This window comes from Xiphophorus couchianus, chromosome 22, assembly GCF_001444195.1.
Source record: "Xiphophorus couchianus chromosome 22, X_couchianus-1.0, whole genome shotgun sequence".
NCBI lineage: Eukaryota > Metazoa > Chordata > Actinopteri > Cyprinodontiformes > Poeciliidae > Xiphophorus > Xiphophorus couchianus.
This window is the reverse complement of record NC_040249.1, coordinates 11,025,816-11,040,726: the sequence shown is the minus strand read 5'-3', so window position 1 is coordinate 11,040,726 and position 14,911 is coordinate 11,025,816. Positions and strand designations below refer to the sequence as shown.

Here is a 14,911-nt window from a genome sequence, read left to right as displayed (position 1 = left end):
GGCTACATGTGAAACACTAGATTTAGATTAATGTCTTTGATAGAGATTGGCTAACCCTGTCTTTCCCTACTTGCTGTGTATGCTGAAGGATTTGTGCTCATCCACTGGCTGATAGGACAATTCGCCAGATGGACCAAAAGGATATGCTAACTTTAAAAGGTTTAGACGCAACATGGAAACAAACAAATTTCAAGAAATCAAAAGGACCAGAGGAAGAATCATGGATAGTAATGGGATTTTCCCTCACATGTGAACAGCTGAAGAAAAGCAGACGATGTCTTACTTTTTGACCCGGACACATCAATCAGCCAGCCAGTTTTATCTATCGAGCACTTTTCATTCACAATGAGGTAAATGCAAAAGGTTTAACTTAATCAAAAGAGATTCAATTAAATAATATCATGTTACAGGGCATAAACTTGGTTTTGAGAGTTTTGAACATAATAATTAAGAATTTTACAAGTACAAAAAAGAAAAAAAAGACACACCTTTACACAAATATTCTAGAAGAGCTGGATAACTAAAGAACCCCAAGTAGATTCAATTTCTTGCATAGATAAAAACATATGGGAAAATATTTTTCCTATTTTGGTGTGCCGTGTAAGATCACGTTATCCGTTTGTATCTTGGAACATGGTCCTGGCTGCTCATCAGGAAGCTATGTTAACAAGAAGAGCTTCAAGTTGCATTAGTTTGGCTCAAAGTTGTTTATGTGCCTCTAAAACATGAGGGCAAAAAAAAGTTGAAGTAATCATGTAAATTACAACTAAGCAGTTTATCTTTAAGACATGAAAGACATTTTAGACTACAAGATTCCCAAAGATAAAAATAAAACTGCCTAAACACACGCTTTAAAGGAATGATTTTCATTTCATAAGAAATGCCAAACTTGTGATATCATGGTACATTAAAGAAAAAAATGAGATATTTGTTCTGGCTTGTATTTGGTATAGAGATTTTAGGAGTGAATAAAAATATATTGAATAATAAATTATTGTTTATCATTGCTGTTTGAATAGAGTTTACCTGGCAGAACATGCACAGAAACACATCAGATCATATGAATCGTGCCAGTCTTAGTATTGAATCCCTCTGTTTGTATGAGCACCTGTTTGCAAGACGCCCAATTCAGCTTTGGCATTTTGGATTATTATTGATAATCTCTTGTGCATTTTGCCAAGGGCAGAAGTCCGCTTTTAGTCCTGGTCCACTCTAAAACTAGGTCATGTCTTTAATCTCTGCATGCAGAACACACTGTAGGTTAGCAGCCTTTTATGTTCATAAATCCCAGAGTGCTAAAGCAGAGGGAATACACAGTTTTAAATCATACAAAATCCTAAAAGATATGACAAACCACTTCGGGACAAGTCATCATCATCTCAGATGAACTGAGATGATTATTAGCAGCTGTCCGTTGAAGAGCTAATATGATCCAAGTCTATCGCAAGCATTCTTGTAGTATTTTATCTGCTTTGATCATTTTTACAAATGTGTACTTTTATCTCTACAATCTCAGCAGGCAGATATTGTAACAGCATGGTGATTTACACAAATGAAAAGGTATAATCCAATTGCAGTAGGTTTAAATGTTGTTTTGTTTTGCCAAATAAAGATGCACTATTTCAGTTTATCAGTAAAAAAGATTTTTTTCTCATGCTCACATAATTCAGATCATAAAGTAAATGTTTTATGGGACAAAAACTACCAACAAGATCAACATGAGCTACAGCTTTTGAATGATAACTTCAGTTATTAATAGAAACCGCTATGCAGCTCAATCTGGCTCTTTGTGAAAAAGTAACAATTCAACCATGAATTTGACTGTAATCAATCAGTTCAATTTCACAACCCCCAATGGGCAGACCTGTAGTCTCATGAAATCACTTGAATAAAATCTACCCAAAAATATAAAGTGGGGTAAAAGATTTCAAAAAGGAACACATTAATGCCACAATTCAAACATAAAACAAAATTATTGACATGTAGTCATTTTGAAAGCTTTGGGATTGCAGTTAACCACAGTATGAACCATTATCTACAAATGAAGAAAACAATGGAATAAGTAGGAAGCCCACAAACGTTACTCCATTACTTTTTGTAGAGGTCACACGACAGGAACCTACGACAACATCTGCAGCAGAGTAGGCCTCAATTAAGATTAGGTTTCTTGATTCAGCACGTAGAAAGTGACTGAGCATAAATGCCATAAATGGCTTCCAAACCCATTACTGACTGAAAAGAACACAAATGTCTTCTCACATTTTCCAATAGTCATATCTATGACCTTCCATATTTTGGAGCAAATATTCTGCAAAATAATTTTTTCAGAAAATTAACAACAGGTTGACAAAATTAGCCCAGGGGGAATAAGTCGGACAGCTACAGTAAATTATCACTTTAAATAATTGGGTCGATTCATGCTGTGACAAAACTTTTTTTCCCGGTAGTTCCATACAGAAACGTCCTTGTGCACAAATTGCAAAAACATGCACCAGATTGCCAGAGTTCTCAGCACTAGCTCCCAAAAGGTTTACCATCACTACCCATCTATCCAAGCCGAGCGTAATTTGTTCTTTACGTCTTCTTCAACATAGCGTCACACTTAAATTTTCCCATTTGAAAAAGTAGTATAATATGTTAGTTTATAGGAGTGAAGTAAAAATATTGGTGAGTGAACTGTAATAATGACTAAGGTACATTGCTGGTGCTTGCAGATATTCAAATTCTATCTGTGATTGAGTTACGCTGCTGCCCCCTAGTGACAAAACGGAGGCAATTCAGTGTAGTAAAAGTTCAAATACTTTTATTCTCACAACGGTCAAGTGATGATTTAAGATATGTGTATTTCTGAAGCCGTATTATGTTGTAAAAATAGCAGTGCAAACCTAAAGTGGGATTGTGGTGATAGTGTGTCGGCATATCACTTTTGAAGGTGTGTAAAGAGCTAGTTTTCTACTACCAAAAATAATTTTTATAAGACAAAAACCAGAGCAAAGAGGGAAATCATAGCACTTTTTTTCTTTCAAATTTATAAGTTTAACTTGCATTTCTTATGGATTTGGTGCAAATTCGTTTTAAACTGTGTGACTTGTTTTAGGTATGCTTCCATGAGCTTATCTCATTAGTTTTTTGGAATGTTTCTCCTGACTAACCTTGATTACACAAGCCTTCAGTTCTTCAGTTTATGCCTCAACCTCATCATGCAATTACAAAAAAGACATAAAAACAGGCATAGTGTAATTGGCATAGTGTTTATCCACAATGGTCACGACAATCCCTTTTCTACATTTATGGGCAAACAAGAAGGTTCCAGTGAGTCATTGCATTGTCAGAAGATCAGTGGGACAAGACAAGATGGTAGGCCATGGGTAGGCTGACATCACCCTGAGCAACAAAACCACAAGGAGTAAATTGCTGAATTAAAAAGACAAAACAGATTTTCTAAAATTTAAATCTTAATTAAACAGTAAATTTAATTATTCAATGCACCGTGCACCAATGTACCCACTATGTACCTGCTCTAGGGTGTGGAGTCTCAGACTGATTATTGAGCCTGGAATTCAGAAACACCATAGCTATGCAATAATGGGCCACATCTTTATCCTGGTGGATCTCCTGAAGATGTTGGATGCAGTGAAATGAAAATGCTTCTCCAGTTTACATGTGGTTTTTGGATCTGGAGAGGACTTACACCTGTGTCCCTTGATGTATTTTGTGGGGGGTGCTGTGGGTGCTGTGGGTATCTTAGTGGCTTTTAAGAAGGATCATTGAATGCCAAATGCAAGAATCGTGTGGGCTGCTGCTCCTACTCTGTATGAGAAGGAGTTAGTTGAGTTAATTGGGCACCTAATCAGGATGCATCCAAGGTCTCCCTTTGACAGTTTTCTGGGCATGTCCCACTGGAAAGGGGCCATGAGAAAGACCCACGACTTGCTGGAGGACCAACAAATATCACCTTAGGGCACTTTACAAAAAGATTAGTCCAATCATACAGATAGATTCAAAAGCAATTGCATACATCAGTTTATATATAGTGTATAAATTGGTAAAATAATGTTTTCTATTCAAGGAAAGGAAAAAAAGGCAAAACCTACCTTTCCCACCTACAAACAGGTCAGTTAAGAATAACATAATCATTTCTATTTGAGATGACTCAGAATACTGACTCATCGCTAAGAAGCATAGTTGCTCTACACTCCCTTACATAGGCATACACTGTTACTCCATGGCCTTCTAGGGTTCAAATAAGGCTCGAGTTGTTTCCGAATAATTTCGCTTTACTCTGCTGCCTCCAAGTGGTCCAAGGCTGTTTATGCACTGGGGAGGTAATTTCTTGCTACTGATTTAAAGGTATTTCTAATAACAAGCTTGGTAGTTAGTAATCTGTATTCACAGTAATATTGCCTCTTTCAACAGACTGGAGACATTTGTGCTACATTAAGTAAGTGAAGACTCTGAATCACTTTCAGGATGTTTGCTTGTCTTGTCTTGTCTTGTGACAATCAATGGTGTCATAACATTCCACTTTATAGAAAAACAAATTATCATATCTACTGTCAACAGTCATATTCACATTCATTCATGTAACAAAGAGATCAGTTTGATACACTTTAAAGCCATTCCAAATACTATGGTTCATGCCAGTTAAACTAGTTGATTAAATCACCCCATTAGCTTACTGCAAGTCCTCCTGATAAACAAAACACCTAAAGAGGAATGGACCCCTTTTAAAGAAAGAAACTAACTACAGTACTACTATACGATAGCACTGTGAACTGCTTTGTTGCTGAAATGTGCTTTACGAAAAATTATTTATGTGGTTTCGACCTCAAACAACCTAACTCTGCCCAACTGAAACAGAAACCTAAACACAAAAGAGAAACTTAATTATACATACCAGTTAAGGCTAGTAGCAAATAAAAGCCAGCAGCAAGAAAAGGCTCAGGAACAAGAGTTTACACATCTAAGAGTTGCTATTACAAAACCCTGAAATGTGAGTGGAACAGGCATATCAGAGCAAGACCTACAAACAATCCTCAGTAACACCTTCTGTCAGAAAGTGGCTCAAAAATATCATCAAGCTATAGTGGGAGCAAATGAATAAACAGCCTTGCTCTAAAGGCAATTCGAAACATACCCAAAATTTAGCTCGATAAGACAGTGAAATAGAAGTTACGTGTTTTTATGCAGTGTAAGTAAAATTCTAATTTCATACGTCTAGAAATTAAAATGTTTATTTATTAGATTTCTAGACATAAATCTGTAAATAAGCTCTCGGAGGCGTTTTGCCTAATACGTCAGGTGAAAATCAGAGGTGTTTGGCTTCATCGCTCCACCTTCCTCTCTCTTAATTTGGCCTGGTGGTAGCTTCTTGTAGGTGCCTACACTCTGCATCCGGCAGAGGAGAGCAGCCCGCGTCCCAGCACACATGCAGCCCAGCACACATGCAATACAATGAGTCAGTGTGTCCGCCACAGAGAAGACAAAGCTGCAGGATGCGTCGAGGAGACGGGAATTTGCGCAGGACCAGGGATCTTTCACTCGACTGCCGCGGACAGCACTGTTGAAGGTTTGTTAAATCCGCTACCTAAAAAAAGAAAGAGAAAAAAAGGTCCCATGTGTGCGTGTGTGTGTGTGTTTTTTTTCTGACAGGAAATGAGTGAGAGAGCTGGTCGAAAATAAAACAAGAAGCGCGACAGCCTCGGATAGAGAGCTTGTAATACATATTAGTTCGCATATCAAGCGTTCCAGAGGTTAAATATTCATAAAACCTTCATAACTTCTACTTCTTCTATAGTAGTCATGAGTGAAATTTATACTCATCTTAATGTACTGAATACAGATCTAAGGTTAAGGGAAAGCAGAAGGATATATAATTCTTAGAACAAACCAGTATTTCACATAGATTAAACTAGATTAAATTTACATTTTTTTTCTCATACAGAACAGTATAAAAACTAGCCAGTCATCAACCCGTATTTACATAGCGGACGCCCCCTCCCCCCCGACGACTGCATGATATTGAACAACACAGACGCCACATTCACATGGTGGCTGTTGGTCAATATAGCAGTTCTATAACATCCCAAATGAATCAAGTGGTTTTAAATAAAATCACATTCTTTATTTCGTGTATACAATTTGAAACAGTCACTCAAAAGTCTTCAAAAACTCTTTGAACTGAAAGCTTTCAGAAATGATAATTGACAGCTTTTGGTAGATGCTGCTCCAGTGCTCTGAAGGCAGCCATTAATGTAATTTGTAGAGAAATAAGAAACAGTGATATGTGTTTCTGCTAGAAGAGATACTCAGATGCACTCCAGTGACTCATGTAGAAGTGTCTGCTCAAACATTTCACCAGCACTCTGGCGGCTGTGGTTAACTCATTTATGATAATTGGGTGACATAGAGTTAAAGACCTATCAGTTACTAAGAAACTACTGGAAAATTGTGGATGTCTTATTAATTGTCTTGGCAGGACTAAGAGTATATTTAATTTTCAATGCATCAAACTGTCAATATGTTTTTATACTGCAATAAGTAGTAATAAGTTACTACAAAGGTTGGACTACTTTTAGATTCAGGGCATAATTTTCCTGGCAAAAGACAACATTTCTCAACTGTGGGAATATTATTCAAAATAATTGGTTCTTCAAGATTTGAATAAAATCAACTACCTGCAAGATTTTTAAGACATGCCTTTATTACAGCTTGGGTTTAGTCTTTACTTAAACAATGTTGGACATTGGAGATAACTACCTAGACATTTTAGACCATTTTTTCACAGAAAGGAAACATAACAGATCTGTATAGGTTTTCATTGGAACAATGCAACGGATTTGGAGCAAAACATGCCGTTTTGCAGTTATTAAATTTAGCTTATGCGTAGTGCACCAATTCACAACAAATTTGATTTCTATGAACTTTGCAAGAAACATGTTTTCAATTACACAGTAAATCAAATGTACACCAATAAAAAACAATCATATGATTGACATATGGCACATTGCAGTACAAGGCAGTTTATTAAGATTATAAAACCAATAGATCAAAAGTTATAAGCAAAGTTACATGTTTTTTCAATGACTGACCAAACTATACAGTACAAAGGTTCGCAGACATAATTATTCAGCGAATTGTATCCATTGTGGACAAAGAACAGAGAGGTCATAAAGTTAATAGATGAAAAAGAAATCAGTTAATGGAATGTTCTGGAGATATAGTGAAATGTTAAAGAAAGAGTCACAAAAATGTTAATCATAACACGATTATAATTTCAAGCAAAAGTGTGGAAAATAAACATCTTCCTGAAAATCTGCTTCAGGTCTTTCCCTAGAGTTAGTGTCTAATAGACAGCAGAATAAATATGAGCATATCCCCTTATAGGGATAATAGTATGTCCCAAATGTTTGTCAGTTAATATAAATATAAACCATAAACCATAAATACTTGGATTTCTTAGTGCATTTACTGAATAAAAACTTTTTTTTTTTTTTGCATTTGATCTGTTAATTACTAATCAAAACAGATCAAGGGAATATAAGACACTTGTGATCTTCGTCCAGTTAATGAGCATATCTTCAATATGTTGCAGAATGAATCACTAGTCTCTACATACAACCAAAACAAGGACTAGACTCTCGAGCTCCAGTTCCAAAACCAGGACTCAAGAATGAGGACTAAGTATGCAGTCATCTTCATCTGTGTTGTGGCCCTGGTCATCATCGAAAAAGAAAGCAATATTCTATCAAGGTAAAAAAAATAAAAATCAAGAACCTATTGCAATTTCATATTTTCAAGGAAAATTGTTGAGACTACTAAGATAAAAAATAAAATTCTATTTTGACTACTCCAAAAAGTCATTTTGGGTATTTACCTTCATTAATAAAAGGCCCATTTCTCCCCCTTCATATCTTTTCCTTTTTACTTTTTGTAACCATCAACTATATCTACACTTGTTTCCACATTATTGGACTGTTTTACATTGTCTCTAGGCAGTGAAAGCTTAAGTTTTCTACATAAATCTAAATGCATCAGGACCTCTGTGAAATCTGCACATGATGCTATCAGTTAGAAGTGCCATGAGCGTGAGAATTTAATATCCTCCTCAAACCAACAAAACCGAAACTGTGACCAAAGCAGGAAACAGGTGTGTCTTATTTCTCAGTCGTCAGAACTGTGACGGTAAACCACATGTTTGTACACATCTCTTGGATATCTGAAAGATATTAATTTTGTCAGAATCCTATTACATTACAACCAGAATATTTCCACACAAAGTACATAAGTGTCAAATAGGCAGATCTCAGTAAAGATTAAAATTGATTATCTTCACCATTATTATAAAATTACTGTAAACTAAAACACTGCAATGTTTATCCCTGTGATTCTATGAATGAGATCCTCCTTTATTACATTGTGTCAGCTACATTTTTAAAAAAATGAAACCATTATTGGTTATTTTTTGTAAGGCTTACCTGGTTTGATAACAGTGCTGATTGCTATTTATCAGCTCTAATATTCCATGCTAGAAAAATTGAAACTTTTTTATATAAAAGTTTGTACTTAGCTCTTAGAACTGAATCTACCCCCTTTTACAATTCCTGCTGGGTTGTGCAGCAATGTCTGCATACCAGCATACCACACTATCAGGGTCAAGTGACTGCTGAATATATTTTAAGCCATTCACATCTGGTCTGGATGTAAAAAGATATTTTTACTGTTTTGTAATTCTTACTACACAGTGCAGCATCACATGTTGAAAAAGCCATTTATCAGGGTTGCTACAGTCTTGAAAAGTCTGGATTTTTCAGGTTTGCTGCTGACCTGCCAATTATGTTGTCAACACCCCATTGTTGAACTTTGTGTTTAATTACATATAGAAAGGTTAGAGATGCAGAAATGAGGCTTTTACTAGCTCTTACAAATCTTAACTGTTTTGATATCTTAGCTTTCAATTTGACTTTTGGCAGCTGATTCCAAGAACACTGTTCTTATTGGTTCAAGAACATGCCTCTAACTTTAACTGAGTTTTACTAAATTCTAAAAATGCATCAAGAAACATGTTGTTGGCTGATGCAATAAAAGATGGGGGTTCTTAGTTTTGATGCATTTAATGATAACATTTTCAGTAATCGAACAAAAATCACCAATGGAAGTTGATGACGGGAAAATTGCTTAATTTTCATTTTTGGTTAATTGATGGGTGCAACTCCAAAGTAGCTGTTATCTGATGAGTCTTATAAGAGTAAGGCATGTATTGTTGAGATGACTATCATCATGGGGCTAAACTGATAAGCGTGGCAAGGAGAGTATTTATCAGAAGCTAAATATCTTTGGTCATGCTTTACTTCTTACTGCTTTGCATTGGTTGTTAGTTTATCTGACTAAATTTCTATCTAAACTTAAATTACATGGATGTTTGTGGTTGTATTGAGATAAATAATGTTTCATACATTTTAATGTTTCATGCTCAATTATCTATTTTTTACCAGGGTCTCGGATAAGCTGATCCACAGGCAGATACCACAGCAAACTCCAAAGACTCCTCAGAATGACAACAATACAGCATCCAAAGATTATGTGGATGTTCTAAAAGTGCTGCTCGGCCAACAACCCGCTACAAAAAACAGCCAAACAAATCTCCTAGGAATGAAAGAAGTGGATGAAACTGGCGATATAAATGTAAAAAGAAACAGCAGAGGCCGCAAGCATGTGTTGCTCATGGCTAGCACACGGACAGGATCATCGTTCGTGGGGGAGTTTTTCAATCAACAGGGAGAGACAATGTTTTATTTGTTTGAGCCTCTGTGGCATGTTGAGCGCCTGTTGGCCACAGAAGCAGAGGTGAACAATTCGACAGCTTTGCCAGGAATCTACGGGGACATCCTCCAGGCGCTGTTCCTCTGTAATTTCTCTCCCCTTGAAAAGTTCATCTCTCCATCACCGCAGAACCACGTCACCCCTAATCTTTTCCGCAGAGAGTCAAGTTTAGCTCTCTGCGAAGAGCCTGTTTGTACTCCTGTACTCAAAGATGTTTTTGAGAGGTACTGTCCAAATACTACTAAACCAACTTTGAAGCTGCAAAATGGGAGAACAAGGCATCTGAAATATCTTGTATTGTTAATGACTCTTTTTAAATTGAATTTTACAAAGGTTCTAGTAATTATATAGCTGCACTGTTGCCTTGCAGCAATAAGGTCCTGGGTTCAATTCCCAACCCGGGGTTTTTCGGCGTGGAGTTTGCAATTTCTCCCTGTGCATGTGTGGGTTCTCTGCCGGTACTCTGGCTTCCTCCCACAGTCCAAAAATGTCACCGTTAGGTACACTGGTCTCTCTAAATTCTCCCTAGGTGTGAGTGTGTGTGTGCATGGTTGTTTGTTCTGTCTGTCTCTGTGTTGCCCTGAAACAGACTGGCAACCTGTCCAGGGTGTATCCCGCCTCTTACCCAAAACGTTCACTGGAGATAGGCACCAGCATCCCTCCCAACTCCACTAGGGACAATGGTGTACAGAAAATGGATGGATGGATCTAGTAATTATATATACAGTGCTTGTCCTTACAGTGCTTAACAAAAGCAATACTTTCCTTGAACTTATTCTTTCAAGATATTCTTAAACTAACAAACACTTTTGGTAAATTTAGTAAACTTATTTTTTATTGCTTAAATTACCTGTGAAAAATCAGAACCAGCTCTCTTAAACACATTTGTCTGATGAAAGTATGTATTGTTTTAGGTATCACTGCAAGATTCGCCAGTGTGGACCACTGAACTTGACTCTTGTGTCTGAGTCCTGCCTCTCCAAACAACACCATGCCATCAAGGCTGTCCGTGTGCGACAGTTGGACACACTGCAGCCCTTGGTGGAGGACCCCCATCTGAACGTCACCATTATCCAGCTGGTTCGAGATCCACGAGCCATCTTAGTTTCACGCATGGTGGCCTTTCCCTCAAAATACCAGACATGGAAAGCCTGGGCGCAGGACGGACAGGTGCCTGAAAACGATGAGGAGGTGAAGAGGCTAAAAGGAAACTGTGATCAAGTTAGGATATCTGCAGAATTGGGACTTAGCAAGCCCCAATGGCTAAAGGGACGCTACATGTTGGTGCGTTATGAGGATATTGCTCGGTACCCGATGCAGAAGGCCGAGGAGATGTACACGTTTACAGGGATACCTTTCAGCTCCCGAGCAAGGGAGTGGATCCTCAGGAACACACAGACTACAGAGGAAGCCAGTGGAATATATTCCACACAGAAGAACTCTTCGGAGCAGGCGGACAAATGGAGGACTAGCATTCCCTTTACACTGGTTCAGGTTGTGCAGAAGGTGTGCGGTCCTACCATGAAGCTGTTTGGGTACAGATTTGTGGATGATGAAAAGACACTGAGTAATAAGTCTATCAGTTTGCTTGAGGATAAACAGTTTTCATAATCAAGTGGAGTTTCTGCAAAGACTGGGCCATAGAATGAGGTGGGGTGCATCCTTGACAGTTCATCACAGGAAAACAGAGACAAACAATATCAGTCACAGAAACACATACATGAAAGGCAATTTTTGAGACCTAACAACTTAGCATGCATGTCTTTGTCCTCTGAGAGGAAACCAGGGAGAATCCATGTATTCACAAGGAGAATATTCAAGCTACATGTAGCTTGAATATGTAGCAGTATTGAAGAAATATTGCACAGCTCCAATAAAAAAAGTATAACAAATACATACATATAAACCAAAACAACAAACAACATGTTAACCATGTGTCTAACCTTACCAATAGATAGCCTCATTTTAAAGGGAATACTTTATATGCACACTTTATTCACTGAGATGCCAGTTTGTCAAACTGGCACTTTGTGCCATGTAATTTTTTTAGTCAACTATCAGACAAGTCAGCATTTTTCAGTGGTCACTGTATGAGATGTATGGTTTTAGTTTAAGATGATAGCATTTTCAGAGATAAACAAAAGTGGGATAACATTGGAACAGCCTCTGCAGTACACTGCAAAAAAAAAAAAACAACACAAAAAAACCCTAATTTACAGTAAAATACTGACAACAGTGGCTGGGATATCCTTACATTGCTAGCATGTCACAAATACCAATAATAAAAAGTCAGTTAAGAGTATCAATTGCCAATACAGGGTCCCAGTCTGAAGTGTCATTACTTTTGATAAAATCAGTGTAAATGACTGACAACTCCCTTTTCAAAGTGAAACAATCCATTGAATTCATTGAAATTATTGTGTCTAATTTAACTCATGTGCCATAAATGTTCTGGATCCTACAGCAACCTGAACAAGGGTTAAATGGGAAAATTGCTTCAATGTTTTGAAATAGTTTCATCTAATAGCTTTTATCTTGTGCTTTTAAAAATTTAATATAATTCAAGAAATTGAAATCTTGCTTCTGATGACAATGTTTTTATGTTGAGATCCTTTCAGTAGTAATAAGCTTATCTTAACATGATTCTTCTGTTTTTATCATATATCTTGAGGATAATTTAGCCCATAGCATATTTTTGTGCAGTTCCAGTGAACTATGTTCTGTTTGAAATTAAAAATACAAACAGATTACCTTCATAAACATGGCCCATAATGATACAGACAGAGGGTCACTGCAGCCAACACAGCTTCTCCTTAATTGTTAATATAATTGTAAAACATTTAACAAATTAATTTGCTGGACAGATTAATGTACAACAATTTTGCAGGCAATAAGAAACAAACAAAATTACGTTTAAAAATGAACCCATTCAAACACATCTGCACATTTTGCTGGGGGTATAACTGACATCAAATTATATCAATATGTCTATCAGAGTTCAGTCTAGGGCTCCTATACTGATTATTGATATTTAGAGTCAGATTGGGACATTCATCATATATTCACAAATATTTACTAATATTATAATTAAAACTGGACTAGACAGCTAAGGTCTCATTTGATCAGATGGGGTGTGTTTTAGCAGTTTAAAATCTTACTCAGGTAAAGTTAAATAGTAGTTCCTTGTGTCTATGAAGAGCATTCATACAGTATTCTCCCAGGTGTATGTATATGATAATACTCAGAGCTTTAAAAATATTACTTTTAAGGGTTTTGCGGTAATTTATGAAAATACATGTGAACTTGATCTATATATATATATCAGTATATAGGGACATGAGGTCAGGGTAGGCAGGTGAGGCAGAGCCTCACCTGTCATCAAGGAAGAATAATATAATTTTAAGATAAATTATATTGCTTTTTTCATCCTGTGTTTTGTACTATAAAGTATTTATTTTTCATTTAGCTTAACGAATTTAGATTATTTTTTCTTCTAAATCGTGTGCTGAGGAGCGATCAGAAACGGCAGAGAACGGATTCGAGGTGAGGCAGGCAGTTTTCTTGAATCATGGCAGGGGGCGCTCATAATCCCAGACATTGTGACTCAGGGTCTGCAGAGTAAGAGACAGCGAACTAGTGGTACAGTAAATAAGGGGATCTACAAGCAACGAGTCTACGTGTAGCTTGGCTGATACACAGAGAGAGAAAAGTGTGGTTTGACTTGTACTTCAACGGGTTTCCCCTTTGCTGTGCAGCATAGCACTAAATGAAAAATATCTATATTTCCAAGTTTCATTGAGTTAACGGAATTATTGTATATTGGCAGCGCGGCTATAGATGGCATGTGAAAGTATAGTCATAGGCCTTCAATATTGTCCGCATGCGCAAAATTTACGTATGTAAACAATATGCAGGGGGTCTTATGATTTTGATTAAGTCAGTGCCTCGCCAGCCATGAACCTCACCGCACGTCAGACCAAAGGTTTGGACACACTTTCCTTTATTTTCATGACTATTGACATTGTAGATTCACACTGAAGGCCTCAAAACTATGAATAACACATGTGGAAATATGCACTAAACAAAAAAGTGTAAAACAACTGAAAATACCCCTTATATTCTAGTTTCTTCAAAGTAGCAACCTTTTGGTGTGATTACTGCTTTGCACACACTCTGCATTTTCTTGATGAGCTTCAAGAGGTAGTCACCTGAAATGGTTTTCACTTCATAGGTGTGTCCTGTCAGGTTAATAAGTGGGATATCTTGCCTTATAAATAGTCATGAAAATAAAGAAAACCCACTGAATTAGAAGGTGTGTCCAAACCTTTGGTCTGTACTGTATATACACAGTACATATATATATATATATATATATATATATATATATATATTCTAGGAAACACTATATTTGAAACATCACTTACCTCAGATGGCTTTTTAGTAGTTCAGTGTTATTTTCCTCCCACCAGCCAAAGTTGTCCTACCTCCTAGGATATGAGAGGCTTTAAGTGAAGCTTCTTTTCTAATAACATGTTATTTCTGTCACCAGGCTGCCTAAACAAGAGATTAAGCTGTTAAACTACATTATGAGCTCTTTGAGAAATTTTGTCTATCAAGTTTGGCTTGTATTTGCTGGCAAAATTAAGGTCATCATATTTTTCACGAAAATTTAGAACCAACATTTATTCAATCTTCAGAAATATATGTGGAGTTTTTTGCAGAATGCTATATGTGTGCATGCCTCAGACCATATCTCTGTAAAACACAGGTGGTGTTGTATAAAGGTAACTACTGTGACTATGATTCAATGACATCTTTGTGTTCAGCTTGGCTCAGACCCCAGAATGCTGCCATGCTGCTTAAGGAAAGGAGTTTGCTGCAGAGATTCATATAGAGCAGATTATTTTCACCTTAAAAATTCTAAAATTAATATTTAACATACCAGGTTGCCAAGGATACACAAATACCTGACTTTAAAACTGTCAGTGTTTGGAGTTTCTTTTGGAATTAATATAATCCGTAATATATATTTTTTCTGTAACAAGTCTCAGTTTATATCTTAATTTCTGAAATAGAAAAGTAAGTATTT

At 36.7% G+C, this 14,911-nt stretch overlaps 1 protein-coding gene across 2 annotated transcripts; it reads left to right on the top strand.

Moving 5' to 3' along the window:
- The first annotated feature begins 5,366 nt into the window (after positions 1-5,366).
- On the top strand, positions 5,367-13,135 carry chst3a (carbohydrate (chondroitin 6) sulfotransferase 3a). Of its 2 annotated transcripts, XM_028007999.1 has the most exons (4): positions 5,368-5,569; positions 7,595-7,752; positions 9,495-10,046; positions 10,737-13,135. In XM_028007999.1, exons 2-4 carry the CDS (start codon positions 7,673-7,675, stop codon positions 11,431-11,433), a joined length of 1,329 nt encoding a protein of 442 aa, XP_027863800.1. In that variant the 5' UTR covers positions 5,368-5,569; positions 7,595-7,672; the 3' UTR covers positions 11,434-13,135. The 2 variants fall into 2 exon arrangements, with proteins under 2 accessions (XP_027863801.1, XP_027863800.1); XM_028008000.1 differs by lacking the exon at positions 7,595-7,752 and having other exon boundaries at positions 5,367-5,569.
- Positions 13,136-14,911: the final 1,776 nt, after the last annotated feature.

Bases quoted from the DNA above. Each gene is read 5' to 3' on its own strand.
- chst3a (XM_028007999.1), top strand. From the start codon at position 7,673: ATGAGGACTAAGTATGCAGTCATCTTCATCTGTGTTGTGGCCCTGGTC. The intron at 7,753-9,494 runs GTAAAAAAAATA...ATTTTTTACCAG, and splicing joins GAAAGCAATATTCTATCAAG to GGTCTCGGATAAGCTGATCC. The intron at 10,047-10,736 runs GTACTGTCCAAA...GTATTGTTTTAG, and splicing joins CTCAAAGATGTTTTTGAGAG to GTATCACTGCAAGATTCGCC.